Below are 27,363 nucleotides of genomic sequence, written 5' to 3'. Positions count from 1 at the left end.
GCAACACTCCCTCCATCTTTTTCCCCTTCCTCCCCTCTATAGTCCCCGACTTACTACCACCCAAACGCCGACCCCAACCACTCCTCCTTGCACCTCTGTTTCTTCGACACATTACCCGCGCCACCCCTCATCGTCGGCCCCGGCTTCGGCTTCGGTACTCGCACATCCCGCCAATTTCCCTGGCTGTCGCCCTCGGGCCAGGAGGAATAGTCCGTTTCCGCAACGAGAGAGGGGGAGTGGCGCACGTAGGCGTTGAACGCGGGGTTGAAAGAGGGGAGTGTGCGAGTTTTGGACTTGGGGGTGGAAGTTTTGCTGGAGGTGCTTGGGGTGGGAGTAACCGCTGTCGTGCCGGTATATCTACTGGCGGAGTTTTGAAGGGTGGACGAAGTTATGGGGATGGTGTTGGGGTTGGTGTCTGCTCTGCCTTTGCCTTTGGTGTCAGTCTGTGCGGAGAGTAGATGTGTGGGGATGCTAGGCGTGTTCCAGAACGTGGGTTTGCGTTTTGTCGAGTGGGTTTTGAGATCGGGGTCCGAGGGCGCGGCGAGGAGGAAGCGGCTGATTTTGCCACCTACACGGCGCGCTGTCTTGGAGTTCGATTCGCGGGCTTGGCTGGGATTCTGCATGGGGTGGGCGAGTTGGTATTGATCTTCGAGACGCTGCCATAGGGCGGGATCGGTGGTGTGAAGCATGTCTTGGTAAACAGCATACCCGTCTGACGTGTCCATGGCGTTGAGAATGGAGTTTTCGTCTTTGAGAATCTGGTATTGTTAGCGCAGTCTCTTGGTGTAATCCATACCGGCAGGAATATGTACCACATAGCCAGTTGTTTTCGACGAATGAGCAAGCGATTTTTTAATGTTGCTGGCTAGATATCCCATATGCGCGTCGTATGACTGTATAGACATATTTCCATTCTGCAGTGCGCTCCGATATTTTGAATAATGTTCATTGTATTCAGACATGGCTTTTCGACACAGTGGAAGAAACCTAAACAGTGCTTCTTTCTGTCTTTCTTCAAAGTTGTCTGGTCTTGTTTGATTGGCTTGCTGTGTTGGTACTGCTCTTGGGGCGTATACCCGTCCAGCCACGCTGACCGACTCTCCAAGCTGAAGAGATTGCAATTCGTAAGCTATTTCATCGAAGGATCCGGCTTCTGACGGTGGGCGTTCTTGCCAGTACTTTCTCTTTGCTATCTCTGCCGCGGAGTTGACAAAATTGTTGGCTGGCCCCGTGCTATGGGGTGGTGGTGGCGGTAGAGGAGACTGAGGAGGAGACCTGGTGATCTGATCATTGTCCCATCTCTTTTGTGGCCTCGCACTGTAGTTGGACTGGGACACAGGTGATGTAGGTCTTGCCACGGGAAACATGGGCTTTCTATAAATAGGGTCAAAGTCGTTGCGTACACCAGGTGTGGTATTGGGAAGCGGTGATCTTATTCCAGCGCCATACGAAGTAGTCAACTTCCCGAGAGCGGCATCTCTCTGGAAGTCGATATGGTTGGGTGAAATCGGAGAAGAAGGTGTTTGCGTTCGAATAGTGTCTTTCCGTCTGTTCTGAACACTGCCGAATTGAGCGTTCGCACTTGGCTCCCATCGCTTAGAAGTTTGAGGGGGTAACCTTTCGATCTCCAAATCCGTCGGTTCCGACCAGCCATCATCTACCCTAACTGATGACTGGCCATGTGACGGAGCAGTGATTCTCGGAGAAGCGTGACGAACTTGAGGATCTTCACCATTGTTCTCCAGACGACTCAGAGACTGGCCCTGGATATCGATAGGCCCCTTTCCTTTCGAGTTCTCAGCTGCAATTTTGCGCACGCTATCTCTCAGGTTTGTATTACTCTTCTGCTCTGCCAACACTGGGTGTTTCCCAGCCTGGTAAATGCCCAAATTGTTCCACCATCCGCCACCTCCACGAAGGCTAGGCAAAGAGCTCTTCGAAACTCCTATTGTGCCCTCCGCTACAGATTGCAGCTTCGATGGGGTTGGCGAAAGTGGAGTATCAAAGTAATTCTGGGTGTTGGTCGGGATCAAGTTACCGTATGCATCACGGCCATTGTTCATCGGCGAGAGTGGAGATGCGTATTCGCGCTTACCTGTGACAGGTGATGCAGGAGGAAATATTGTCAAAGCGCACGGTCTCTGGAGGGTAGGAGTTGCTGGAGTACTTTGCATGGCTGACGTGCAATCTGATTCTGGAGCCTGGGCGTCCTGTGCACCACGTCCTAGCCATGCTTCTACACGTGTATCTTCATGCTCATATTCCGCTATAGCCTGTGTCACAGCGTCGCCGTTGTCGTAACTCGATATGCTCAAGGTGTCTGATATATCCATGCTTTGTCGAAGTTTTGCCACAGCGTTCTCGATTCCATGTTGTCGTGCTTGCCTCTCATTGTCTTCAGGTAAGATGGGAGTGTTGCGGCGACGAAACAATGAAGAGTATCTTTTCAAGCCATCGGTCAGGCTGCTCTTCGTGCTGGCAAGCGACACGTTATCTTCGGCTCGAAGTGCAGGGGCATCTCGGAGTGTGTCATTGGAGGGAATGTTCGCTTTTATTTTTGCTCGCTCGAACGTGGTCGTAACTGCCCGCCCGTTGTCCAGGTATATATCCTGATTCGCTTGCGTATGAGAGGCGCCCACTGGTTCGTGTCGTGTATCGTTGGAACAAACATCAGGCTTGGCTAAGGCGGAGGGGGTCATAGAAGATAGCAGTACGTTGACTCTGGTGGGAGCCCGACTTGCTTGATGGAGGGAGCTTTGGCGGAGAGGATGACGCCGGGGAATTGGTGGTGGATACGAGTCCACCTCATCGTCGATACACTCACTTAGAGCCATCGGAAAAGTGTACCGAGTATGCTTGTCGAGAATAAGAACTATGAATAGAAGTCTTCAAAGCATCGATTCGAGTCTGCAGATGCTTGGGGGATTTTGATCGTGACTTTAATGAGCAAGACGTTTGCCTATATTGACTGCCTATGGTGCACGGTCACGGTACCTGCATGTCGTTGGTGGGCGAAGTCACAGTGGCGGTGACATTCGAACCAATACTACTGGTTCACATGGGGCCTGATCGTTTGCGTTGTCGCATTTCGAAACCGATAACGTGGGTTCAAATGTGTTTTGGCGGGTAAACATGTCTCAAAGCCCTCTCACTTACAAACCTCAGTACTTTGGAGTCTTGATCACCATGGTAAACAGTCGTGTTCGCTGCGACCAGAGCTGAATGTGTCGCCGGAGTGTTGGTCGCAATGCGGATGTGAGCTCTTCTAGCCGTGATGCTGTGTTGCCCGAGCTGTAGCATGTGTAATGTTGATTATCTCACTCGCTGAGTATAGGGCTTCCAAGAATCAAGAATCGAGAGAGCTTTGTATGAAACGTCTTTGTAATGGTATTTATCAAAACATGCGGGACATAAACGCTGGACCTGACTGTGCTAGATGACAGCAACCAACCAACGCGAAGGTTGATCTCCTATAACGCCCTGTGCTTCGATGCTGCCATTACCCATGTCGGGAAAATGCCGAGGTGTATATACAGACAAAATTAAAACAGGACAAGTATACTCCATGAATCGCTTTACTCCTCGTGTTCGACGGACGCTCCGAAGGGTATCTCGTGCTTGAGTGTAACCAACATCAATCCTCCTCCTCTAATCGTCGCCCCTCGTTCTTCAACTTTTGGTGGACGATCTTCAAAGACTCGAAAGTCATCATTGTGGTCACAGCGGCGGGGATGGCGCGGACCATATTAGTACCCATTCCGTTGTAGAAGGCTCTCCATCCTTCCTCCTGAAGTATGACAGAACAGGTCCGAACTACTCCTCGGTATCGCGGCATGTTGATCATGCCATCGGATGAGGCTGTCCCTGGCGGCCGGGTCTGGTAGCCAATGCCATGCTGGCCTCCCTGGAAGGATACATGATCATGCGACTGAGAGGGAAGGGATCTCTGCTGTGTCTGCAGTCTCGTGCGCAAAACCTCGTGCGGATATGTTGCGGAGGTGGCCGCCATCTTGCTCAGAACCGTAGCTGCAGCGATGCCGAGCCAATGTACCTCTTCGTGATTCGCATCTGTCTTACCCATTTCAAGACCCGTAAACTTCATCTTCAAAAATTCGTACAGCGGGAACTGGATGGCAACGTGCGTGAGTCCTAGCAGAGCCGGTGACAGTCCTGAGTAGAAGGACGCAATGCCTTCTTTCGCATACATTTTTCGGAAAGCGTCGAATGTGTTCTTGTAATGCCATGGCGGGCGATGGTCCTCAGAAGCGCGTGCGCTCACTTGTGACATGAGTCTTGTCTTGACCACCCAAATTGGATTAGTGACTAGCGTTGAGCATCCGCCGGCGGCGACTGAAGCGAGGGTTCGTGCGAGCCACTTGTTCTCTGAGACAAAGTCTGTCAGCAATGTCGGTTAGATACGACGAGCATACTGACCCATTCGAGAGTTCAAAAACTCCTTTGTCGACTCGTACGTGCTCATGTAGACGGCCCATGTTGGAATGTACCCCAGCAGCATTGGCCCGAGTCCTCTGTACAGTCCGCGGACACCATCCTCCATCCAAATGACGCGGGCGGTTCCTGTGAGGCCCTTGTATACTGCGCGCGTCGGCCCAGTGTACTTCCTAGGGCGGAAGGAGCCTTGCGCTTGCAGGCGGGTTTTGATGACATCGAGCGGGCAGGTGACTATGCCCGACGCAACTCCGGCGGACGCTCCACACAAGGCATTCACAGGCCCGTCTGGCAGTTTTGCGACCGCCATAGCGAGCCTGGCGAGCGGCGAGCTCAAGTTGGTGTTCCTGTCCGGACTCGACATGTTCCGGGCCGCGTGCTTGACGGGTGCAGGCGCATCTTGGTCGTGAGCGATAGTGGGGGACGGCGGCTCGGGATCGTGCGTGGACATGGTATGGGCTGCAATCACATAGCGATTAGAGTCGTAGCCTACGATACTGGGGGGAGAAGGCGAGCATACAGGCCGTCGTCCCCGGGTGCAGTGCCTCAGTGTGCGGAGCCCCGCAGCACTCGAGTTACACAGTGGCTAGGAATTGTCCGGCTCCATTGACAGGCGGGCGCACTATGGATCTGTGTCTCTCGTGGAGCTGTAGGCGGAAGCGCGGCGGTGAGGTTTGGCGTGGTCGCGGGTAAGCAGGAAGCTTGCAGGGCCGACGTCAGAGGACGAGTGAAAGTCGGTGTTCTGGCGGGGACGCACAAGCTTGCTGCAGTCCTGCTAGGCTGATTAAGACGCTTCAGCGGGCCCGAGCTCGGGCGGCCGCACTCCCCCAATGGGCGTTCAGTTCTTTCGCCTGACCAAAACGACGACCTCACGACTTTGACATTCTGCAATTGACGGCAGCCCACCCCCTCGACACCCACATCCCCACGTCGCATACCCGCAACCATGTCTGCGCCGTCGCTCGCCCCGTTTATCAACAAGCGCCCATGGCTGCAGCGCTGGATGAAGCCGCTCGCCAACTGGTACTGCAACGCCGCAGGATACAGGCAGCTCGGACTGAGGTATGCAGCCCCCCGGAGGCGGTGCATTGGATGAGAATTGTCGCCAAAAAATAATAATGGGCAATCTATGGCGATCTGGGTGGACGATAGGCTAACGCGGAATGCTTCACAGGGCCGATGACCTGCTTCCCGAAGAGAACGACGTTGTGCAGACCGCCCTCAAGCGCCTCCAACCCCAGGATGCATACAACCGCGTCTTCCGTCTGCGTCGCGCTATGCAGGTACATGGACCCCCGCTGGAAAGGACAAGGCGAACAATGACTTACACCTCTGTAGCTCTCCATGACGCATCAGCTCCTCCCCAAGGAGGAGTGGACCAAGGCGGAAGAGGTGAGACTGCCCCTGCGAGTGTGCAAACCCCATACTAACGTCGTTATAGGACGTCCCGTATCTTACCGACGTCATCAAGGATATCGAGTCGGAGATGGCCGAGCGCGAGGACCTCGAGGCAATGGTCATGACCAAGAGGAAGGCGAACGCATCGAGCGGACACTAGAATGTGAATATGAGAACGAGTTGGAATTCTGCGAGCTTGGGTGGTCGAACCGATATCAAGGATGTGCAATAGAGTGTAACACCAGTTTTCTAAATCAAGCCATCTCCATTGCAGTCGGTCTTGTGCGCTGTCTAGGCATTCGGCGAGTGCTTGCGGTTGCACAGATGAAGTGAAGATGGTGATGAGAGCTCAATCCGACATTCCATCAGGTACACGAGGGGCCTCCTCGTATGTTCCAGCAGCAACACTGTGGAAGGGTAAGGTTGTGTCAACCACCGAGTGGCAAGCGTTCAAGCCGGACCAAATTCTCGAGTACACCTTGTTTCCTTGTGTTTCAACATCAAGAGAGAGAAAACGCTATGCAGCTTGTGGAGCCAAGGGAAGGATTAAGGCAAGTGGTGATGTAAAGAAGCAGACATGTCAGTGCTTTTCTTCCCCCAATATTGGAGAGTTCTAGGCAAGCATGTATGGCATACCGAAATCATACCGTATGAGCAAATACTATTCGCAACACATGCGCCGTGTCAAAGAACATATCGGACCCCTCTGCTGTCCAGTTCACAGCCACAAGACGAAGTGCAAATCAAGGCGCAAATGCACAAAGCTGACAATTGAAGAAACTATGTCTTTCCAATACTCTGGTTCGTTCAGCTGTCACCTGCATGCTACGTACAAGCGTGACTGTATGTCAACTGTCAAACATGATAGTGGCCTTGAGTGTTCGTAGCCACGACTGCAACGAACTAATTTCAGGATTATCGCATTCTTCCCAGATCACATGTATGTCATATAATCGTTCGATAACTCAAGTTGTTCCTCGCATGAACGTCTGACGTCGCTCCCCCATCCGAGAAATGCGATATGTCAGCACGTGCCCAGGCGTCACCCACGCGGGCATCACCAAATCCATGCCCGCGTTTCGCGTCAACTTCAACAAACTCCACCATCTCCATACACACTCATTCATGCGTGCATGCGAATCGCAAGAATAAGTTTGAAGAAGATAGTATGATACAAGTACATATAATTCCAGAGCATCATGCTAACCACATGACGTCAGACCTCCCTGATCAACACCACTCCACACACCCCCAAGAAGCACTTCACCATGTCTCTGCGCCGCTCCTCCCGCGTCGCAAAAATCTCTACTCCGAGTATACCAGAAACTAAACCAGCGAATGGCGGGGCGAAATACACAAAAGTCCCCCTCCCAACCAAGGCAGCGCCGAAGAAGCGCAAAACAACCGCCCCAGCACCATCTTCACCCCTCCCAGAATCAGACTTCCCCGTCCCGGATCTCCCCGCTACTCCACTGCCTAAGAAACGCAAAACTGCAAAGGGGGGTGGGGATGGGGAATCTCCACTTAAACCACCGCCGCCGTTCACACCCACGCCGGCTGGTGTCGGGCTCATAACTTCCTCTAAACTCGACCACCCGCTAGATGCGTTTCCCAGGCCAGCAGATCCACACAATACCAACGCGCCGTTATCTACACCCGGAGATTCACTTGTCGTTTCATCCCCAATCAAGCCCGACGACCCTTCGCCCGTAAAGAGGCGCAAGGCGAAAGAGTTGGTTCCGCCGGACGTCGGGGTGGTCAATGGGCCGAGTAGGAACATCGATACGTTGTTGAAAGAAGCGGAGGAGTTCTTGATCGGTGTCGATCCCAAGTTGAAGGGCTTGATTGAGAAGCATCATTGCAGTAAGTCGATGTGAGATGGGATGAGATGGGGGCATTTCGCTGACTGGAGAATAAATAGAAATGTTCAGCCCAGAAGGGTTGAGAGAGGTAGTTGATCCATTCACGGCGTTGGCGAGCTCGATTATGGGACAGCAGGTATGTTTTACTTCGACTTCATTGCGGTCATACGAGACACATAGGCAAATACGTGACACCACAACCACGAAACTGACTGGACGAAAACAGGTCTCCGGTGCCGCCGCCGCTTCAATCCGCAAGAAATTCACATCGCTCTTCCCAGAAACCCACCCCTCCTTCCCCTCCCCCTCTCAAATCCTTGAAAAGGACCTCCCCACCCTCCGCACCGCGGGCCTCTCCCAGCGCAAAGCAGAATACATCTCAGGACTCGCCGAGAAATTTGCATCAGGGGAGTTGAGCGCCCCGATGCTCGTCACAGCCAGTGACGAAGAGCTCATTGAGAAGCTCGTAGCCGTGCGCGGCCTGGGCCGCTGGAGCGTGGAGATGTTTGCGTGTTTTGGACTGAAGCGGATGGATGTGTTTAGCACGGGGGATCTGGGCGTCCAGTAAGTCCCCTCCCTTCTCGATCCTTTACTCTTTTCCGCCCCCACGAATGACCAGGGCTAACAAGCCGCGATGATCAGGCGCGGTATGGCTGCATACATGGGCCGAGACACGAGCAAATTGAAAGCCAAAGGCGGGAAATGGAAGTACGTCAAAACCCACCTCACCTCTCTCACCGCGCGAAAGATTTTCATCGCTGCGCAGCTTCCGCATCCCGATGACCCTCCTGGATTGTGTCACAGTCGACGGGGAGAAAAGAAATCGCGCGAGATGTGGGCACTGTCTGCTTCGAGCAATTCGAGCGAGAGAATGAAGCAACTTCCCCAAACGTTTACATCGACTAACGCATCGTGCCATAGATATATGACCGAGGCTGAGATGCTCGACCTGGCATCCAAGTTCTCGCCTTACAGGTGCGTCCAAGTCCGCTCTGCCTTTTGGTGTCACCCTTGATCAACAGCTAACCTACAACTGCAAGGTCTTTGTTTATGTGGTATATGTGGAGAATAGAAGACGTCGACATTAGCGTGTTACAGCAGTAGACGTGTGCATCTCGAACACGGATCAAGCTTGTTTCAGTGCGGTTATCCGGATTCGGAGACGTAAGTTTGTTGTTGAAAAAAACAAGCGCGCGGGTGCAAGGATAATGCCTTTGCAGTCTTGCGCCATGGTGGAGAGCAAGCAGAACGGGGGATCCCATGCAGTCTAGGCGATTTAGCAAACTCTGGTACCGCTGCTGCCGGGTAAGGTGCACATGAGTGAATGTAGAAAAGGTTGCAGGACATGGACCGGCTTGCACGACTTGCAAGCAGTCTCTTTCCGTCCGGCTTTTACGTATGTTTGACGCGCGAGCATACGAGCCGCGTTTACGCGGCTAGTTGATTGGTTGGCAATGTTTACCGGCACACGGACGATGACAAACGTGTGTTCGAGCAGTGTACAAATGAAGCCAAAGCTGCTCACCGTTCAGTTCTTGAGCACTCGAGATTCTCCTCACTCGTGCATGAGTTTTCACCCGCAACGGTGCGGCAGACGACAAAAAACGTTGCTAGGATTCGGGCCTTGGTAATGGTAGCACAAGAAGTTGAGGCGCCGCTATTTACCGGTCTGCCACATTCCTCGCTTCTCGACGATCATGGCCGGTCAAATGGCACGCCATTATGCTCCCGACAATTTGCTTGTTGTGTTACTCCAGCAGGTGTGTAAACAAGCACAGTCATGCAGACTTTGACTATCAAACCAACTGACAACACATTCCCATGCACGTCACTTGTACTGAGTCAGCCCCTCATGTACCCAGCTCGTCTCAGAACCATCCGGAGATGGAGATGATGCTGGTATCCGTCGACCACGGCAGATGGCGGTGTGTCAGGGTTCCTTGTTATTCAATAATAGATCTTGACCGTTTGGGCAGTAGCTGGCGGCAGTGGCAAGGCCATGGAGACCAAATTTGGTTCGGACAGACAAGGTACAAACTGTTGTATCACAGCTGCGCTCACTATGGCAGAGTGGAAGCGGGCGGGGCTTCGGATGCGTGTATGGGGTAGACGGTGAGTATCGATTATTGAGGGATTGGTTGTCGATGTGAGGTGAGGGACAGCGTATCGCTGCTGGTAACACACGTTGACATGCTTGTGGCGCATCCAAGGCTAGAGACTGAACATCGGTGAGCAGTGTCGCACAATCTCGCTCTGACCAACAAGATCTGTATGCCCACTTCCCCGATGCAAGCTACTGCACTTTGGCAAGTCCTAGAACTGACAAGGCTTCAACGATGGACGTTGGTCCAGTGACTCGAGCAAGTCCCACCTGATCATTTCCATACAGATTCCGAGAACAGGTCGACATTGTCCCAATGCATTTCGGTGTAGGATTTGCAGCGCACCATAGCGGAGCTGTAGGAGGACAGGCTGCATGTGATAGCGGTTGACGAGCGAAGCTAACAATGTAGCACAACGCTATGTGTTCGAGGTGATGAATGGGCTTTCGAACAGCAAGCAGCCATATGATGGTTTATACCAGCAGCTGAGCCATGGAATCCAATAAGGAGGATGTATCGTTCGCTTTCTCGGGTCTAATGCCATTACTAGGTTGACTTGACTTTTAAGCTTCGTGATACCATGTCTGATGGGTCGGCCTTCCAAGATGCTTACCCCGTCTCAGCATATAGGCAAGTAAGTTGAGTATGGCGCATGCCGTCTTCAGTCTGGGTATCTTGCAGATCATCAAACAGCCGGCCTGTGTTAGTCTTGATAGTGCGAAGTGCATGTTCGCGTGATCCGAGGTATCTCACAGCAGCATCTGTGATTGCGACACTCGTTCCAACGCCAGTGGTGCAGACAAACCAGCGTGACTTGATGTCTACAAGATAGAGGTAGACTGCTCACTGAGTGAGTGACCTTGCACCTCGAAAAGAAGTTGGTTATCACGTTGCCTGGTCAAACTCGGTGATGTGCGCCAGGAGACAGTAGTTCGGTGAGCGAGTCGCGCTAACGTCGGTCTGGGTGCATCGAACGTTTGGCTTGGCGACGATTGGCGACGGTTTGCAAATGATCAAAGTTCAGGCAATGTTCTTCATGGGCATTTATGGCCAAGCGACATTGGGAGTGTAGGGGGCAAATGAGATGATGTGCATGCCTGAGGTTTGTTTCTGGGGCGGAAATGACAGCACGGATAAGGCCGTCCGAATAGTAGCCGAGCTGCAACCTTAAAGGAGAGATTGAGTGGAGCCGCTGTTATTATAGGAGAATCATGACGCTGTTGTTGGAGTGTGGATGTGGATGCTTCAGGATGTGCAAGATTGCAACGGTGCTGGAGGCCGAATCAGGGAAGACACAGCAAGGGCGGCTGGCACGAGCACACTGGCAGATGGCCACGATGGTGCCACTGGTCTCTTGAGGCTGGACGCATCACTGACGCGACTGGAACAAGGCCTGCAGTCCGCTCGATGACAGCTAGACGCATGGCGTGGGACGCTGGGCGGGAGTGATTAACAGCAGCGCAAAGGTTCGTTCAACGAGGCTTTCCCAGGGCAGCTGGGCAATGTGGCGCGAATCCAGTTCCATGAGCCCATGTGCGCTGGGGGTTACCGAGACGATAGCGACGATTGAACACAGTGGCGGCGGCGTGATTCGCCCGGCTATTCCAGAAGCCAGAGGGCCGCGATAACATCGTCTTGGAAGTGCAGGGCGAAACAAGGCGCACAAGCCGCCCGGAGAGATGAGGATGGCCAGGGTGGGCGGGGACGCTGACGGCCTGTCAAACATGCGATGACACTCTGGGACCGAGACGGTGCAATGCAGTGCAGGAGCTGCCGGGCGGAGCGCCGTTTCGCGATGCCTCTCGCACGCTATGCAACGGCGCCAGAGAGCCAAAAAGACGGCGAAAAAGCAGCGGCAGTAGTGAGTAGGGCTTGCGTGAGGCCGCGCAGCCAGCGTCCCAACAATGCGTCGAGCATTCACCAGCGGCGCAGAACCAACCTGGGACGGCGACAGAAATGCACGTGCGCCCCCAATTGATATGATCTCCACCCGAAAAACACTAGACCAGCGCGCTAGTGGTCTGGCAAGGAAGCACGTCCGCGTCTCCTTCCTCCTTTTTGAGCCGCCGTCGCACTTTGTCTTTCGTGCCTTTCCTCCCTCAACTTCAAGTTCCACCCACCTTCGTTTTGCCGACAGTCGACCTTTCCCTGTCACGCACACGGCCTTACTAGTTTTAATACCTTTGTTTGCTGTTTCTTCCTCTCGCTCCAAGCATCTTTCAACCATCCACAGCCCTTAGCCCGTGTAAAGGAGCCTGCCAGCCATTGACCACTCTTAATATCATCTCCCACGTATCGAACGCTTCAATTACACAATGCCTTCCATCATGAAGATTGCCCTCCCGGCTTTGGCCGCCGTGGGTGCCGCACATGGTATGTTTTGCTCCGAATCGCCACGAGACGCTTGCTAATAGCACCACAACAGCCGCCTGCAGTGTCTCCGGAACCACCACCGTCCAGAACCAGGGTGACGCAACCGCCATCGCCTCGTGCTCCACCTTCTCTGGCAGCATTGCCATCGCCACCGGTACCACGGACGACATCTCCATCAGCGGTGTCAAGTTCCTCAACGGCAACCTGGTCGGTGCACCCAACTCGGCCATCAAGCGCATCAGTGCCAGCGACCTCGAGGAGCTCAACGGCGAGATGAACTTGGACGGGCTTACCCGCCTCAACGCCGTCGACTTCCCCAAGCTCAAGAAGGTCGACTCCATCAAGTGGAACGCTCTTCCCAACCTCCAGAACATCGGCTTCACCGCATCCGTCGAGGAGGCCAAGAAGATTGACATCCAGAACACCGCCCTCCGCTCCCTCCAGGGTATCAACATCGAGCAGGCCACCACCTTGAAGATTGCCAACAACGGCTACATCAATGAGATCAAGATGCAACTTGGCAACGTTTCGAACTCGCTCGACTTCTCCGACAACAACAAGGCCGTCAAGATCGAGCTGACCAACCTGATCTGGGCAACCAACTTGACTTTCCGCTCCTGCGGATCCATCCTTCTGCCGTCCCTCACCAAGCTGAACGGCTCGCTCGGTCTCTACCAGAACGGTTTCGAGTCTTTCTCTGCACCCAACCTGACCGAGGTCGGCGAGGCTCTTGCCATCGTTGGCAATGATAAGCTCACCAACCTGTCCTTCCCTCTCTTGACCAAGATCAGCGACAACCTGCAGATCGCCAACAACACCGGTCTCCAGAATGCTACTGGTTTCCCCGAGCTCAAGAGCATCGGTGGTGCCTTTGACATGAGCGGTAACATGACCGAGTAAGTCTAACTCTCTACCTTTTCCACGATAATTACTAACCAGAACAGTGTTTCTACTCCCAAACTGAACAACGTTGCCGGTGCCTTCAACCTCCAGTCGTCCGAGAACATGACCTCCGTCTGCGAACCCTACCAGGAGCTGAAGAACAAGAAGCTCATCCAGGGCAAGTACCTCTGCAAGGGCAAGCTCATCAACCCCGATGTTGCCGGAACCAACCCCAAGTCCCAGGGCTCGGGTGGTGACCAGAGTGGTGCTGCCACTCTCAGTGCTATGAACGGTGCCCTGGTCCTCGCTGCCATGGCTGCTGTCTTCATGCTCTAAAAAGTACACTACGCTGGCGTTTCCATCATAATTGCATAGATTACTCCCACGGTCGACTTTCTGTGATAGCGTATGGCATATCGCGGGCATTCCCGCCGTCGTGTCGAGCATTTTGAGGTCTGGAGTGGATTTGGGGACGAGTCTAATGGGTCAGTGCATCAATTGTATGTATTATTCGAATTGGGTACGAAGTGCGCATCATAGTACACCGCGGCCGCGCGCAGCATCCGTCAATTATCTTGTCAGGATAAACTTTTGGGTTGGCGCAAAATTCATGTATATGCTCACTCCTTTTCCTTGTGAATATACTTAACTGCTTCAATAATCTTTCGCCTTTGTGAACTCAATCTTGACAAACAAATTCCCACTCACAATCCTGCATCACTCCCCACATACCTAAGCAGATATTGCCGGCATATCGACTAATCACTCATTGGAAGCCAATACCCGCAGTGCCGTTGAAGACTACGCACCCTCACCATTCGTCACCACTTCGTCTTCGTGCCATCTCGTGGCTGACAGCGCCAATGGCCGCTTAGCGTCCAGATGTGAAGTGCCCATGTGGGGCTGCTGTTGTTGCTGCGCTACGTCGTATCTTCGTTGCATGAGCCTCGCGGTCGTCGTCTCGCTCACATCAGCCTTGGGATAGAGTCGCAAGGGGATCGCGGCTTCCTTCCCATTAGCGCTGCAGGCTTGCTGCAACCTGCAGTTGTTTTTGTATCACTCGAGGTTCGCGCGCTAGTCAATTCTCCACTCAAGTGCTCTCTTCATCCATGTCAACTTCTCTAGCACATCGGGAACGACAACGACCCTGGTCGCAATCTGCGCGGGCGCCTGGGGATCGTGCAAATCGAGAGGCATGCAGCAGATGCACCGTAGACCGGGCTGGCGTTTCGAAACGGTTCTCATCTGATCTGACCCGGCTATCATGACTTGGACGTAAGCCACAATGATACCCTGGCTACGAATCGAGCCTGCAGATCTGCTGCCACGGCTTCACAAGAAGACTCATCACATAAACAATCTCCTGTGCAGCAGTAGATGCGCTACAACTGCACGATCTGGTTTGACAGGTCCGTTATACACGGCTACTGTGAGCTCTCCTCGCTTTGTCCAGACATTCTTTGGCTGATGTTAAGGCGGTGTAATATACCTTGCATACTGTCCAGATGGCCACGAAAACGTCGAAGATTTCTTGACAAGGGGTGCCATGCTTGTTCGTTCAACGAGCGGCAGTGTTTCAGTGAAAGGCGGCAAGGGATGAGGACAGTGCCCCAAGCGTACCCCACAACCCGTACGACATGTAGCTGGATGTGAGGATCTCGATCGGGTAAGGCCTTATGTACCGCCACTGCATTATGACCCCCAAATGCAAAGGTCGTAAAAGGCGAACGCAGAAGCCTAATATGACATAGTGCTTTTCCCGCTTCCGCGCGCTCCCAGGGCCCATCATATGCAGCATGAAGCAATGGCCATCTCTTTTCCTGAGATAAAAGAGCCCTCATCTCCCGAATTGCAATGATACTTTCTCCTTCGTCAACCCTCATCTCACAAGATACTCGAGCACACCGATACTCCGTTACTACTCCTCTTTACAACACCACTGTCTCCACACTCAGTCAAGGTTCTCATCATGTCACCCTTCCAGCTACCACTCCCAGTGGTATCACAAATATACAACGAGGCCCAAAGCTGGTAAGTTACTACTTCTCAGATTGAAGAACTTTGCTCACAACATTTCAGCGTTCCTGAGCGTATACAATTGGCACCGTTACGTTTGGATGCTTCCGAATCCGAATACAGATCAAGTGTGCCGATGCAACGGCAACACTCGATCTCGTCCGCCACTGATTCCGGTCTGTCGAGATACTACGGGTCCTCATCGGAATCGCCAGCACAAACCCCATGCAGCTCTCCACGACTGGGACGGTCCAACACCCTTATCACTAGTAGATTTCATCCCTACTCGCCTTCGGCTGAGCCTTCATTCAGAGGAGCTCGCTGCCCATCTTGCCTAGAGCACGGGGAGCACGTGCCCATTCAACTTGGGGAAGCGTGTACGAAGTGCAACACCATCTTTGTTGATCAGCGGTCAACCGGCAAGGTGACCCGCAAGAAGCGCAACGACCGCGTCCTGTATTCGCGTCTGGCCACAGGGGGTGCCAAACCTCACGAGGCCAGGGCGAAAGACCAAGTCGAGGCAGGAAATCGCCTGGACCATACTACCCTGATCGGCAGACTTCAACACTTGCTGGAGAGCTTCAACCCAGATCTACCTACTCAAGCCCGCGTCGGCGACGGGCGTTTCAAACTTGGATGGAAAGCTTTGAATCCCAATAATACCAGCAAGGATATCCGGCAACCCTTGACATGTAACAAGAGCGAGGTCTTCATCTCGACCGAGCAAGCTATGCGGGATCTATGGGCTACTCTTCAGAACATCATCGACTACATGCCCGCAGGCGATGCTCAGCGCATCAGGGCCTCCTGCAGATCGGTCGGTACGCACGACTTTCAGGTCCCATTCAAGGCACATTACAAGTTGTAGCACTCGCGACAGGCTCGGGGCATCATTCCCGGCATAACAACACTTTCGGATCTTTTTACCTCTCTCCTTCTGTTCGGTGGTCTGGTTCTCGAGCGATTTAGCGTGGGTCGTGGCAATGTGTTCCACAAAAAGTTCTCTCCTTCTACAAAATCTGGCGGCGATTCCCCCCCTCATGCAAGAGGCTGTTCTTCGGCGCAATACCTGTCGTGTACTCTTTGGTATTCCTTACGCGTACATTTCGCCCAGCGTGGCACTCATCATTTCCTTTCGTTAGCCACTGCTGGCATGCATGATAATGATGATGGATTTTCTAATGACGGCCTGTACGACAAATGGGGATCTGAATTATGGCTTAATGCAGGTAATATTGGTATACATTGGTAAAGCCGGTGTGCGGCACATATGCTGGCACTGCATACAAGTTTGGAAGTTGCAAACGAGTAATAACACACGTTTTCCTCCTCCAAGACCTTCCATCAGCAGTCGTTTTCGTGTGACGTGTCTTCGACTCACCTCTTTTCTCCGGATTGCATTGCCCTGCATTTGGGCTTGAAATATCATCCATACACGTCTATTGCATGGCCATTTAGTCTTACGCAAATACTCCGCTTTAGTACGTCACTCGAACCTTTGGCAAGCACTGGCGCTGCGCGACGTTCCTTCCTTCCTTCATTTCACCCATCTGAGCATTGATCGACTTGCTATGATTTCTCGCATGGGACCATGTCCTCTCTAGACAACCACTCCAACTGCCAACGGCAATCGGAAGAATCCCTGCTAGATCGTCTGCGAAGGATTCGCGCGTGCGGAAGCGGAACGTTGGCTGCTACGCGAGATGTGTGTCACACTGGATATCCAGAGGCGAGAAAGTGCTGTACAGTCCAGTCGATGTCAATCCTCGAGCAGCAAACTCCCGCGGAGTTTGCGAAACATCAGCGACGGAGACGACTCCGATGTGGATCAGGATTCGACGGGCAGAAACGCCTTCTTGTCCTGCATAATGGTGGACCTCTAGCCGCACGTCATATAGTCGAGGCCCATCGCTGCAACTACACACCATCTTAACGCCTACGGGACGGAACGTGGTTTGTGATGCTAAATTGGTCTAACAGATTGGCCCAGCGGGCCCTCCCGTTTTGAGCATGATGCTTTACCACACAAGCTCAAAACGTCAAGGGAGTGGTGCATGCAGCGCCTGCTAACGTCGTTTTGGACCAGGTAATCGGCCCTTCATCCGACATGTCACACAAGTTCAAGTGGATGGAGCTTGTGGGCCAGACAATCATGTCGCGGCGGTTTCCTCCGCAGACTGGAGACGGAGATCAGCATCCTAGATTTACGGAGAACGTGGCCGGCGCCTACTCGAAAGATGGTTCTTGAAACTGCAGGTCTCAGGTAGAATTTTGGTCTCGATGCTCAGACAGCTCACACTTTTGGATGTGGCTTTTGAGAGATCAGCACACGACGCACGTCGACGGAAGAACACATGGTACATGCAACTTGCCGACGCCTCCAATACCAGACAGCTGCGCGGAGAAACGCGTCCAGACTCGCCCAAAGCGTTCAAGTCGTCTGGCAAACCGTCGCATTTGATCTCGGACTTGCTCGCACGCTCGCACGCTCGCACGCTCGGTGGCTGCGGGGAAAGCCCTCCCCGTGCCGCAGGTCTAGCATATCAACGGCGAGTACGGGCTGTCAGTATGCATGCTAAGATGCCGCTGTTACCAGCAATACTTGATGGCGGTGAGCAATCTGGAATAGCCAGGACGTCTACGCTGGTTACACATGGGAAGGCGTCCGACGAGCCTCGCCTTGGTCCCATCGTCATTGACAAAATTGTCATCGGTTAGGCGCAGGCAAGCATTGACATCTGCAGTGTCGCAGGCCTTGGAGAAGGATTGGGTCGGAGGGATATTGCGCCCCCCACAACGGGGGAGTGAGTACGAGAGTACGAGATGTGGGTGTCGTGGTAGGTTACTTGGATGCCACCAGGCCCTCATGCTGTATCAACTTCCTCGTCTCACAAAGAGCAAAGTTTGGCACAACAAGGGGCCCTGCGCGCAAATCGGATGTAGATTCAGCGTCGCATCACATTCCTCAGCTCGCATCGCATGTGGTGCTACTTGCATTGACAAGGCCGTAGGTCTGCGCTGCGACACGACTGGGGGATGCGGAGGAAATTTCTTCAGGCTGGACCGTTACAGCAGGGCTGAGACACTTTTGCGTGCAATGCTACGAAAGGGCGATAAGCTTTCGACTTTGAACGTTCGTGCGTGATGCTTTTTTGTCGTGTTGCCGGGTGAACACATGCCGCACACTAGCTTTCGGCCCGCTGCGTGTCATCGATCGTGAGATGAACATGTGCATTGTGCTGGACGCCTTGGGTGATTCTCATAGTCACGACACTCAATAAAGCACTCTGAAGCCGTTCGTTCTACTGTTTTACTCTCCGCCCGTGGCGCACCGTAGCGCGAGATGGCTTCAGTTGGCGCAAAATGGGATGACGTATCCGGAGCAGGGGTACCAATCGCGACTACCAGCTAGGACGCGGAGTGTTTGTTTACGATAGTGGCTAGGCAATATCGACCACGGAACCAGACGAATAGACATATCAGCCATAGCAAGAGATAGGCATTGCAATCGAGAACGTTTCGCACTTTTTCTACGTGGCGCAAAATCCCAATTCGCGCATAGTCGTACCTGGACAGCGAAACGCAGAGCTCGACTTGAGCCCACGATCGTTGTACGCCATTTCCTCACGAAGGCAACCAGACCATAGCGCACGCTATACAGACCCGTCACTTCCCCGATTACCTCTCACCTTCCCCGCCCATCGTTCCCAAACCCCTGCGCTCCGGCGCGCCCACCGCAAAGCTGGACTCTCCACCACCCACGTCCGCAACACTGCACGTCCAGCGGAAACGCAGCGACACAGACGCCATCCGCGAGCGCAGTGTATCAGTGCGGTTGTCACAAGCAAGAGGAGACGAAGAAGACTCCACGTACGGCGGCAGAGCTTCGCCGGTCGAGATGTTGCTGGGAAAAGGGTACACATGGAAGACGGCCAAGACACGGTTGCCGCCGTCACGGCAGCTTCTTCATTCGCTGAGGAATCCGCGATTCCTGTTGGGATTCGGCTTGTTCACGCTCTTCATTGTGCTGTGGCGGTCGCTGAGCCCAATGGCGGGAGAGGTACAGAGGTATGTCATGTGAAGCACTCGCACTCATTGGACGGCATGACGTCTTAGAAGCGAGTATGTGCTGACTGACCAGATCCAGGTTCTCTTGCTTCGGTCCCTCGAAGCCTCCCATGCGCATGAGTGCGAACGAAGCCGAGGACTGGCATGCCCATATGCAGACGCCTGTCATTTTCAACCACCATACGCCTGTCGAGATCAACGAGACTGAGGTGCAATATGTGAACCTCAATGGCATCGACTCCACTATAGACGCCGTACGCAACAAGGAGCGTATGTTGATCGTCACGCCCCTGAAGGATGCCTCGAAGCACCTCGCAACCCACTTCGACCTCCTCGTGCAGCTTACCTACCCGCACGAACTCATCGACCTGGCTTTCCTCGTCGGCGATACAAGCGATGATACCCTAGCAATTCTAGCAATGGAGCTCGAGAGGATCCAGACAAACCCGGACGTCGCATTTCGATCAACCATGATTGTACAAAAGGACTTTGGCGTCAACATCAAGCAGGAGGTCAAGGACCGACACAAGTTTGAGAACCAAGGCCCGAGGAGGAAGGCCATGGGTCGAGCGAGGAACTATCTGCTCGCCACTGCACTAAAGCCCGAACACAGCTGGGTCTACTGGCGCGACGTCGACATCGTTGACAGCCCCAAGTCCATCATCGAAGACTTCATCGCACACGATCGCGACGTGCTCGTTCCCAACGTCTGGTTCCACCGCTACGAGAAGCGACATGGCGAAGTCTTTGACATTGAAGGACGCTGTAAGCCATCCTCTCCACTTCCTCCTGCATATCACTAACACATCTCAGTCGATTACAACTCCTGGCAAGAATCCCCCCAAGGTCTCGCCCTCGCCGCCACACTCCCCAAATCCGTCGTCCTCGCAGAAGGCTACAAGCAATTCCCCACCAATCGCAAATACATGGCCCTCACCGGCGATCCGCGCGCCAACAAGGACGAGGAAATGCCCCTCGATGGCATTGGCGGCGTCAACATCATCGTCAAGGCGGATGTGCATCGTAGCGGCATCAACTTCCCCGCGTATGCTTTTGAGAACCAGGCGGAGACGGAGGGGTTTGCGAAGATGGCGAAGAGGGCGGGGTATGGGGTTTATGGATTGCCGAATTATATCGTCTGGCATGTGGATACCGAGGAGAAGCCGGGGAATGTTTAGAGATGGGTGGGAGGGGGGGGGAGAACGACGCATATAGAGGAGTTTGGGCGATATGACTTTTCTTTTGGAAGGGAGGTATTTACCTGGTGCATATTAGCGTATACCCTTTTGCATGATATGAATGGCGTGGATCAGAAGGAGATGCTTGGTCAATGTGTATAGATACATGCCGGATGTAAGCAGATATCTGGTCGTATTACTAACTTCATGGCTAGAAGCAATGGACAGAATGATTCAAATGCCTCCATGTCCACGTGTGAATCAAATCAGATGAGATAGCTTGAGTTGTGTATGACAATGCTTAAAATCAAGCTTGTCTGTAGAATCAACCACACAGTGTCAACCATGTGTGTAATAAGACCCCTTCAATTCAAGGAGGAGGGAATCTGAAGGAATAATCATGGTGTCGCAGATCTAGCGAGTCCAGACTCGTGCGCTCAGTGACGACGAACAGAATGAATGCATCACAATCGGGTTTTATCCCAAAAACATCACCGTGTCTGCGAGGTACGCAAGATTGCAGTTCAGCAGCAGTAGCAACGCATGACACCATGCACACCCACAGACTCATCACATCACAAATCCAGAACACGATATTTGCAAAATAATGCCTCGTTTTTCTCAATTCCGTCCCTACTCTATGTGCAAAAACACTCCCCTCCTTCACATATCTACTCTCAACTCTCAACCATCCACCTCCTCCTTCCCGCCTCTGCTGTTTGTTGTTGGATAGAAAAGAAGACTAGAAATTAGACAATTAACGCCATGGAAACCCGTAATTTGCCCCCGCTTTGACCCCGCTGCCCTAGAAAACGCACACAGGATAGAGAGTAAGAAAGCAGCATCTGACCGGTTCCGACAAGTATTGTACAGACCGCGATGGGGGAGATGGAAAAGCAATGAGCTGCGACAGGACATCTGCAATCGTCGTAGTTTACTTTGATGATGATGATGATGATGAAGAATAGTTAGGCCAACGCGCGCCGTTTCTATGCCGTTCGAAGGAAATCGTCACGTCTGCCGCGCCACGTAGGGGGCAGATCGATATGTATGTGTGAGCTTTTTGTGCGGTCAATCAATGGGATGTGGAGCTCAGCCAGCGAGCCGGTATACGGGTGAAGATGCGGATGGTCGTCGTCAAAGTATGGTGCGGAAATTCAAAATATTGCAGAGGCAGACTATGCCTTGGAGACCATGCTCAACTGCGGCCTGAGCTGGTTCAACATATCGTCCTTGGTGAACACCACACCCTTGGGGATCTTGCTGACGCGGTTGGCGCCATTGGCAATGGCGTTCCTGCCGACGGCCGACATGCCGGATCGGTTGGAGCGAATGGAACCAGCATCCGATGCGTTCGAGCCAGGATCGCGGAACTTAGGCGGCGGCGCAAAGTCGAGGCCGGTGAAGAGACCTGATTTGCGAAGCAGATGCGGGCTGGGCAACACAGCGAGGTCATCGAAAGAGCTGGCTAATGGAGTGTGCGGTCGGACGGCTGGGCTATACGGCCTGGGGCTGCCCAGAGGGCTGTCTGGCCTCATGCCATTTTGTCTTTCACGATAGGAGACCGGGGGAGCAAAGTCAAGTGCGTTGAAGACCATGGCATCCTCGGACAGCTTGGCTGGCGTAGGTAGCGACGAAAGAGCAGAAGGCGGTGGCAAAGGCCTCTTGGGTGGCGGTGCCCGACCGCTCATGGATGACATGTTTCGGGGTGGGTAGTTCGAGGAGGCCATTGAGCTGTTCGACATGTGTGGGCCACGGGGACCGGTCTGAGTGTTGCTTCGGAACCGCGGGGGTGCGCGAGGGGGAGGAGTCATTGCGCGACGGGTTACAGGAGCGGCGAAGGGTGCGTTGGGTTGGGCTGCGACAAACCCTCTCGAATGTGTGTCGAAGACTGGGCCATCCTGGTGGTACTCGGAACCATAGTCCTCATAATAGTCGGTGTAGGTGTGGCCGCCAACTGGTTCGGGCTTCGAATCGTCAAAGTACTCCTTGTAGAAGGATCGGATGCGCTCAGCACGCTGTGCTGGGTCACCTTCCATGTCATCCGGGGGCAGAGGGCGCATAATGGACAGGCGGTTACTGTTGTTACCAAACTCATCAATGCCCAGACCCTCGCGGGTGGTGGACAAGGGACGTAGGGGCTGAGGTGCGACAAGTCCTGGCGCGGCAGCCATGGTTTGACTTAGACGAGGTGACGGGGGAGTGATCTGGAAGCCATCGCCGTAGCTTGACGTGCTGATGATACTGGTGGTGTTTGTATTTTCATAGACGGCAGCCTGGTGCGACTGTACACGGGTAGGGTATGCGGGAACGGCAGGTTGCTGTACAGGGGATGTTGAGATCTCGGGCTTAGCGGCTGCGGGCGCAGGGACAGCGATGATGGGGACGTTGGGAGGACTTGAGGCTGAGGGGGGTGTTCTCGAGTGCGGCAGTTCAGTCGCTGGCATAGCGAGCGGCTCACCCTCGAAGCGCGGGTTCAGTGGACTCAAAGCGATGTTCTGCTCGGGAAACTTGACGTCTGGCGAGGTTGTGCTGTCGGGAGAAAGTGACTCGGATCGCATCGGACGCGAGGTCGACATTCGCTGGGCGTTGTTAAGAAGACCGTCGCCCATCCTGTTTCTTTGCGTTCCACCACTTGACATTGTCCTAGTCGTGTACAGAGACCCATTGTCGTGTCCGTATCCGCGGCTCTGACTGCGGATGCTCTGGTTGTCGTTGCGAAGGAAGGTGACTGGGCGGTACGGGTCGTGGGGGTCGTTCTGCGAGCGCGAGAGCGAGTGAAACGACTCGCGGGAGCCGTGCAGGCCAACAGGAAGGATATAGGGGTTTCCACCTTCGAGCGAGATGCCGCGGCTATGAGCGCCTCCCCTGATGTCCTTCTCGGTGATGCTCATCTCAGGACCGCCCTTGTTCTTCTTGCCAGCCCCACCCATGCCGAAGTCCATGGACTTGTACTTGTCCTTCGCATCTTCCGCTGCGAGCTTCTTCTGATTCCGTCGGTGCAAAAAGACTAGGACGATAAGGAGTCCAACGACGGGGACACTACAGGGAATTAGCATGGCCAGTATACGGGCGGCGATTCTCCTACATAGCAGCCAGTGCGATAGCAATGGTCGGGACCTGTGTTGGTTTCGTGCAGCCGGGATCGCTGTCGTTGGTGCACGTGGTTCGCGCAACGAGGACGCGGCTCGCGCGGTCGACCAGTGTGTGGGTAGCAGAGGTGCTGGCCGCCATCTGTGCGTCGCGCCTCAGGTGGTGCATGTGAGCGTGCTGGTGATGATTATGCATGGCTCTGGCAAGTGTGTCTCATCCGGTGCCAAAGGCGGCAGGTACAACGGTGTGCGGATGGCGGGTGGGCTCCAGGGGTCGTGTGCGGTGAGGGCGCAGTGTTGTGATGCTGGAGGTGCAGTAATACTATCGATAATTACAGCGTAAGGTCGTTATTGCGGTCGTAAAGGGCCCGAGAGACGGTGTATATGCAAGAGTCGAGTACGGGGTGTCAACGAGCGTGACGGCAGCAGCCAAAGTTTACCAACAACAAACACAATGCGAGCCCAAAAAAAGAGTGACTGGGGTAAGGTGCGGACGGTGGAAGTCGTGGTGACGACGAGGTGAAAGTTAGTGAAGGAGCGGCGCTCACAGGCGAGTGAGTTGAAGAGGGAAGAAGCGACCAGGCACGACCTCGAGGAGTAGATGAGGCTTCGAAGGAGCTTGGTGTCTGGAAATGGCTGACAGGCCCGCTGATTGGCTGCACGCGCCGCCAGTGCATGGGTTAGGCCTGCGACGCCGGGAAGTGAGTGCATCCAGGGTTCGCAGCTTAGGCGCAGCCACAGTGTTTGATGTTGTGTAATTGCGCTCTTTTACATTCCGGGCCACTTTCCGACCTGGCGCACCACGATTCTGTGCTGAACAGCCTTTGTGCGCGCTCGTGAAGCTGCTCGTATCGCTATCAGTGGCACATCCCGCTGGCGATTACAGCAGATCGCGCCTCACGTTCAGGAGGCTATTGGCGGCTCCATGCAACTCAGCCGTTTATTTCGAGACGCACGCTGATCGCACCCCATCTGGAGCGCTATGTCCAGATGGGGATGCTTAATGCAGGTACCGCCGGGTGCCCTGTTGTGATTGGCTTGTTCCTGATTGTCGACAGGGTTCGCTGTTGTGCTCGTCCAGACCACAGGAAAATGTTGACGCGCCTCAGGCCCCTGAGCCTTTTCTGGAAGAATTCTCCTCGCGACACCAGCGCATCTGTACTTCCTGTGCTACCCTTCGCTGCTCAGCTTCTGTTCTCCGAAGCGGTTCGTCCGGCATTGAATCTTCAGGCCATCCCGCCGAGCAGAAGCCTCCCCTCTCCTTTTCTAGCAGAGGGGGCTTGCTTTGGTCGAGATGCTGCGGCCCGCCGCCTTCATTTCCCGTACCCACAGACCGCAGTCTCGTTGTTGATTTGTGCACGTCATGAAGCGGAGCCTCGCGCTTCTTTCAGAGATTCCCGAACACACTGCAGCGTGCACCGCGGGACCGTAGGCCAAGCATCTCATCACGCCAGCGCTTTCTTATATTAGCTTCGTCCGTCTTGGATAAGGCGTCTTCATCTATGGAAATTGTGCAGCTGCTGCGAAAAGCGACCGATGTAAGCTTTCCCCTTTCCCCTGGCGCTAGATGCCTCCATCGCTGAGCGCGCCCAATCACCCGGTCTCTGTCGTTGTACCTGGGCGTGGTCTTGTGTAGCACCGTCGACGTGGAGCGCGTTGCACTATCTTCAGCGTCGAAGCGAGCTACGGCGATAAGGCGGCCTTGTTAATGCACATGTCCTCGGCGCCCCGGATGGATCACGAAATCTCGCCTCTGGGTCCTGCCCAGGATAACCTGGTCGCTCCCTTCATCAAAAGCGCAAATTAGCCGTCTAGACCACCAAAAGATGGGGTTTGATAAGATATAACCATCGAGTCAAAGTGCTGTGCATGATGTAATGTTGACTTGTGTTTCTATGTACTAAATGGCAAACCTTGTGCGACATGACTCCGAGCATAAGAAATAAAGTGCATGGCAAAAAAACGAAAAGAAAGAACACCATCGCATGAAACCCATAGACCAAAACAACATCAAGTCTAGACATCGGGTTGATATCTTTCGTCGAGCCCTGCAAGTGGTGTTGCCCTCCCCATCTCCGAATCGACTGTCTCCACCGTCTGAAAGTACATTCTGATTTCCATCCAGTGGGCAAACTGCTTTCCAACGCTAAGCTGAACCCTCGGCATCCCGCAATCATTGCTGCGTATAAGTTGCCGTGCACATTGCTCTGCTTCCCGGCGGAGTCGGTTTCTTATACTGATGATTGGAGTGGCCTGGACTGGGTGTTGCGTATCCTCGTCGTTCTGCTTGCCCTGCTCCTGTACTTGGCCCATCGGTCCGTCACGATCGTCCGAGATTGTGGTGGTGATAGTGACTCTTCCAAAGCTGTCCTGCCAGTCCTGCAAGACTGTTGACACGAAGCTTGGAATGTTGGAAGAGGAGTGTGCATGCACGCCGTATTTCCACTCGAGCATTAGATCTAGAGGCAAGCTACCCTTGCGGAGGACTATGAACGCAAAAAATGCTTCTGCATCCTCGGCAGAAAGCTGCAAGAGGTCAGGATCTGGAGAACTTGGACTTCTGTTCGCATTGTATGCAACCTTGATGCTGCCGACTGTTTGGATCAGTATCAAACGCAGATCCATCTTTTCTTCTGCACCTTTTTTTTTCTCCGTGTTGTTTTGCCTCTTCCTCTTCTTCTTCCTCGTCTTCACTGATGTCATCTATGCGACAATTCATTTCGAAGACCTTGTTTCTAGCAAACGCCTGGATTGCTTCGATGAGAAATTGGCGATAAGGAGCGGTCCACCGAGGAATTTTCTAGTGGACTAGATCACGACTGGTCTTTTCTGCATTGATATTCCACTTGTATGCAGTGAGTGCGAATTCGGGGTAATCAATAGTACATCCCCATCGATAACCGTTCGTGATCATCCGTGATGGAAAAGCTTCTTTGTAGATCATTTCCTGGATCTCGAGAGGCAAGTTGAAGAAGAAAGGAAGACAAGAGGTGCTGGCCATTGCTAGTGACGAGAAACATGATTGCTCAGAAGAGTGTGTCTTGCTAGTGCGATTGGTATAGCAGGTATTCCATACACTCTATCGGGAGAAGAATCTGATGTGAATAAATAGAGTTGCGTTCAACACTTCCGCAGCTTTGACTGAGAATGCTATGGTTCTCAGTGAGGATCTACCGTGGTTCTCAACGAAGGGTTGACCTCTGGCGTCCATTGCTGTTCCTCGGTTCGCAATATTGGTACTGGGCTGTCAGATACAGGTAGCGTGGACACATTCAATTTTTGACAGTTTTCTTACAAACAGAACTGGTTGGATTGAGAACGACCACCGTTCGGCCTCGGCACTGACTGGAGCTATACACACTGTCGAGGCTCGAATGTTGTATGGCATCGGTAAGCTGTTGATAGATGTCGACGAGTTTATGTTGATTCAAATCTTGAGCATCCTCGCACTTTGGCATGGCGGGTATATCTACAAGCTGTCGCAATATACGTTCCGAATTAGCATTCTGCTAAATTTCGTCCACGGGAGAGCTGTGCCTCGAGATATCGTCCGCCATGCAGTGTGTCGACGTGCAGTAGTACGGCCACATGATGGACAGCCGCTCCATCAGTATATGCGCAGCCAAAGACGGTAGTGCGTGCTATCGTGGGGTATAGCGTAACGTATGCCGGCTGGTGTTTTTGAGACTGGGGAAGTCGAGCCGAGGAAGGCGCGATCGCTATGACGCACGGGTCCCCTTCTTCTCGTCGACAAATCACCAGCAACCAACAGATACCTACATACACGCGACCATTGCCCTTAGCAAATCTGCTGCCTGCCCTCCTTTCTACCTCACAAGACTGACGGAAAAACGAAACCGCGCAATAATCAACCAGCCTGAGTGGCTCCTACGATTCATTCATCCCTCTGGTCCCTGCGCATAAATCGCCCCACACTCTGTCG

At 53.5% G+C, this 27,363-nt stretch overlaps 14 protein-coding genes across 14 annotated transcripts; 8 read left to right on the top strand and 6 right to left on the bottom strand.

The window, feature by feature from the left end:
• Positions 1-53: 53 nt before the first annotated feature.
• SNOG_05326 (hypothetical protein) lies at positions 54-725 on the bottom strand (the record flags this gene model as incomplete). The annotated part of the gene is made up of 1 exon (XM_001795681.1): positions 54-725. One exon carries the CDS (start codon positions 723-725, stop codon positions 54-56), a length of 672 nt encoding a protein of 223 aa, XP_001795733.1.
• Positions 726-3,161: 2,436 nt separating this feature from the next.
• SNOG_05325 (hypothetical protein) lies at positions 3,162-3,507 on the bottom strand (the record flags this gene model as incomplete). The annotated part of the gene is made up of 2 exons (XM_001795680.1): positions 3,162-3,291; positions 3,452-3,507. The coding sequence occupies 2 exons, from the start codon at positions 3,505-3,507 to the stop codon at positions 3,162-3,164; spliced, it is 186 nt and encodes a 61-aa protein (XP_001795732.1).
• Positions 3,508-3,634: 127 nt separating this feature from the next.
• SNOG_05324 (hypothetical protein) lies at positions 3,635-4,900 on the bottom strand (the record flags this gene model as incomplete). The annotated part of the gene is made up of 2 exons (XM_001795679.1): positions 3,635-4,292; positions 4,431-4,900. 2 exons carry the CDS (start codon positions 4,898-4,900, stop codon positions 3,635-3,637), a joined length of 1,128 nt encoding a protein of 375 aa, XP_001795731.1.
• Positions 4,901-5,336: 436 nt separating this feature from the next.
• SNOG_05323 (hypothetical protein) lies at positions 5,337-6,118 on the top strand. Its single transcript, XM_001795678.1, has 4 exons — positions 5,337-5,511; positions 5,624-5,732; positions 5,788-5,841; positions 5,891-6,118. Exons 1-4 carry the CDS (start codon positions 5,396-5,398, stop codon positions 6,005-6,007), a joined length of 396 nt encoding a protein of 131 aa, XP_001795730.1. The 5' UTR covers positions 5,337-5,395; the 3' UTR covers positions 6,008-6,118.
• A 1,715-nt stretch (positions 6,119-7,833) lies between these two features.
• On the top strand, positions 7,834-8,724 carry SNOG_05322 (hypothetical protein; the record flags this gene model as incomplete). Its single annotated transcript, XM_001795677.1, has 3 exons — positions 7,834-7,845; positions 7,936-8,273; positions 8,352-8,724. The coding sequence occupies 3 exons, from the start codon at positions 7,834-7,836 to the stop codon at positions 8,722-8,724; spliced, it is 723 nt and encodes a 240-aa protein (XP_001795729.1).
• A 682-nt stretch (positions 8,725-9,406) lies between these two features.
• Positions 9,407-9,825, top strand: SNOG_05321 (hypothetical protein; the record flags this gene model as incomplete). Its single annotated transcript, XM_001795676.1, has 4 exons — positions 9,407-9,469; positions 9,572-9,634; positions 9,667-9,739; positions 9,761-9,825. The coding sequence occupies 4 exons, from the start codon at positions 9,407-9,409 to the stop codon at positions 9,823-9,825; spliced, it is 264 nt and encodes an 87-aa protein (XP_001795728.1).
• A 2,051-nt stretch (positions 9,826-11,876) lies between these two features.
• Positions 11,877-13,402, top strand: SNOG_05320 (hypothetical protein; the record flags this gene model as incomplete). The annotated part of the gene is made up of 3 exons (XM_001795675.1): positions 11,877-12,188; positions 12,247-13,080; positions 13,129-13,402. Exons 1-3 carry the CDS (start codon positions 12,127-12,129, stop codon positions 13,400-13,402), a joined length of 1,170 nt encoding a protein of 389 aa, XP_001795727.1. The 5' UTR covers positions 11,877-12,126.
• Positions 13,403-14,096: 694 nt separating this feature from the next.
• SNOG_20056 (hypothetical protein) lies at positions 14,097-14,826 on the top strand. The gene is made up of 2 exons (XM_001795674.1): positions 14,097-14,495; positions 14,542-14,826. The coding sequence occupies exons 1-2, from the start codon at positions 14,444-14,446 to the stop codon at positions 14,664-14,666; spliced, it is 177 nt and encodes a 58-aa protein (XP_001795726.1). The 5' UTR covers positions 14,097-14,443; the 3' UTR covers positions 14,667-14,826.
• A 209-nt stretch (positions 14,827-15,035) lies between these two features.
• SNOG_05318 (hypothetical protein) lies at positions 15,036-15,950 on the top strand (the record flags this gene model as incomplete). The annotated part of the gene is made up of 2 exons (XM_001795673.1): positions 15,036-15,097; positions 15,146-15,950. 2 exons carry the CDS (start codon positions 15,036-15,038, stop codon positions 15,948-15,950), a joined length of 867 nt encoding a protein of 288 aa, XP_001795725.1.
• A 1,239-nt stretch (positions 15,951-17,189) lies between these two features.
• Positions 17,190-17,800, top strand: SNOG_05317 (hypothetical protein; the record flags this gene model as incomplete). The annotated part of the gene is made up of 2 exons (XM_001795672.1): positions 17,190-17,322; positions 17,346-17,800. The coding sequence occupies 2 exons, from the start codon at positions 17,190-17,192 to the stop codon at positions 17,798-17,800; spliced, it is 588 nt and encodes a 195-aa protein (XP_001795724.1).
• A 1,180-nt stretch (positions 17,801-18,980) lies between these two features.
• Positions 18,981-20,328, top strand: SNOG_05316 (hypothetical protein; the record flags this gene model as incomplete). Its single annotated transcript, XM_001795671.1, has 3 exons — positions 18,981-19,150; positions 19,230-19,915; positions 19,964-20,328. 3 exons carry the CDS (start codon positions 18,981-18,983, stop codon positions 20,326-20,328), a joined length of 1,221 nt encoding a protein of 406 aa, XP_001795723.1.
• A 1,178-nt stretch (positions 20,329-21,506) lies between these two features.
• Positions 21,507-23,589, bottom strand: SNOG_05315 (hypothetical protein; the record flags this gene model as incomplete). The annotated part of the gene is made up of 2 exons (XM_001795670.1): positions 21,507-23,370; positions 23,417-23,589. 2 exons carry the CDS (start codon positions 23,587-23,589, stop codon positions 21,507-21,509), a joined length of 2,037 nt encoding a protein of 678 aa, XP_001795722.1.
• A 1,847-nt stretch (positions 23,590-25,436) lies between these two features.
• Positions 25,437-26,123, bottom strand: SNOG_05314 (hypothetical protein; the record flags this gene model as incomplete). The annotated part of the gene is made up of 1 exon (XM_001795669.1): positions 25,437-26,123. The coding sequence occupies one exon, from the start codon at positions 26,121-26,123 to the stop codon at positions 25,437-25,439; it is 687 nt and encodes a 228-aa protein (XP_001795721.1).
• Positions 26,124-26,579: 456 nt separating this feature from the next.
• SNOG_05313 (hypothetical protein) lies at positions 26,580-26,878 on the bottom strand (the record flags this gene model as incomplete). The annotated part of the gene is made up of 2 exons (XM_001795668.1): positions 26,580-26,659; positions 26,782-26,878. The coding sequence occupies 2 exons, from the start codon at positions 26,876-26,878 to the stop codon at positions 26,580-26,582; spliced, it is 177 nt and encodes a 58-aa protein (XP_001795720.1).
• Between the last annotated feature and the right edge of the window lie 485 nt (positions 26,879-27,363).

The sequence above is a fragment of the Parastagonospora nodorum genome, assembly GCF_000146915.1.
Source record: "Parastagonospora nodorum SN15 chromosome Unknown scaffold_7, whole genome shotgun sequence".
Lineage (NCBI taxonomy): Eukaryota > Fungi > Ascomycota > Dothideomycetes > Pleosporales > Phaeosphaeriaceae > Parastagonospora > Parastagonospora nodorum.
Note: the sequence above shows the minus strand (reverse complement) of the source record. Positions and strands in the feature narration are given on the sequence as shown.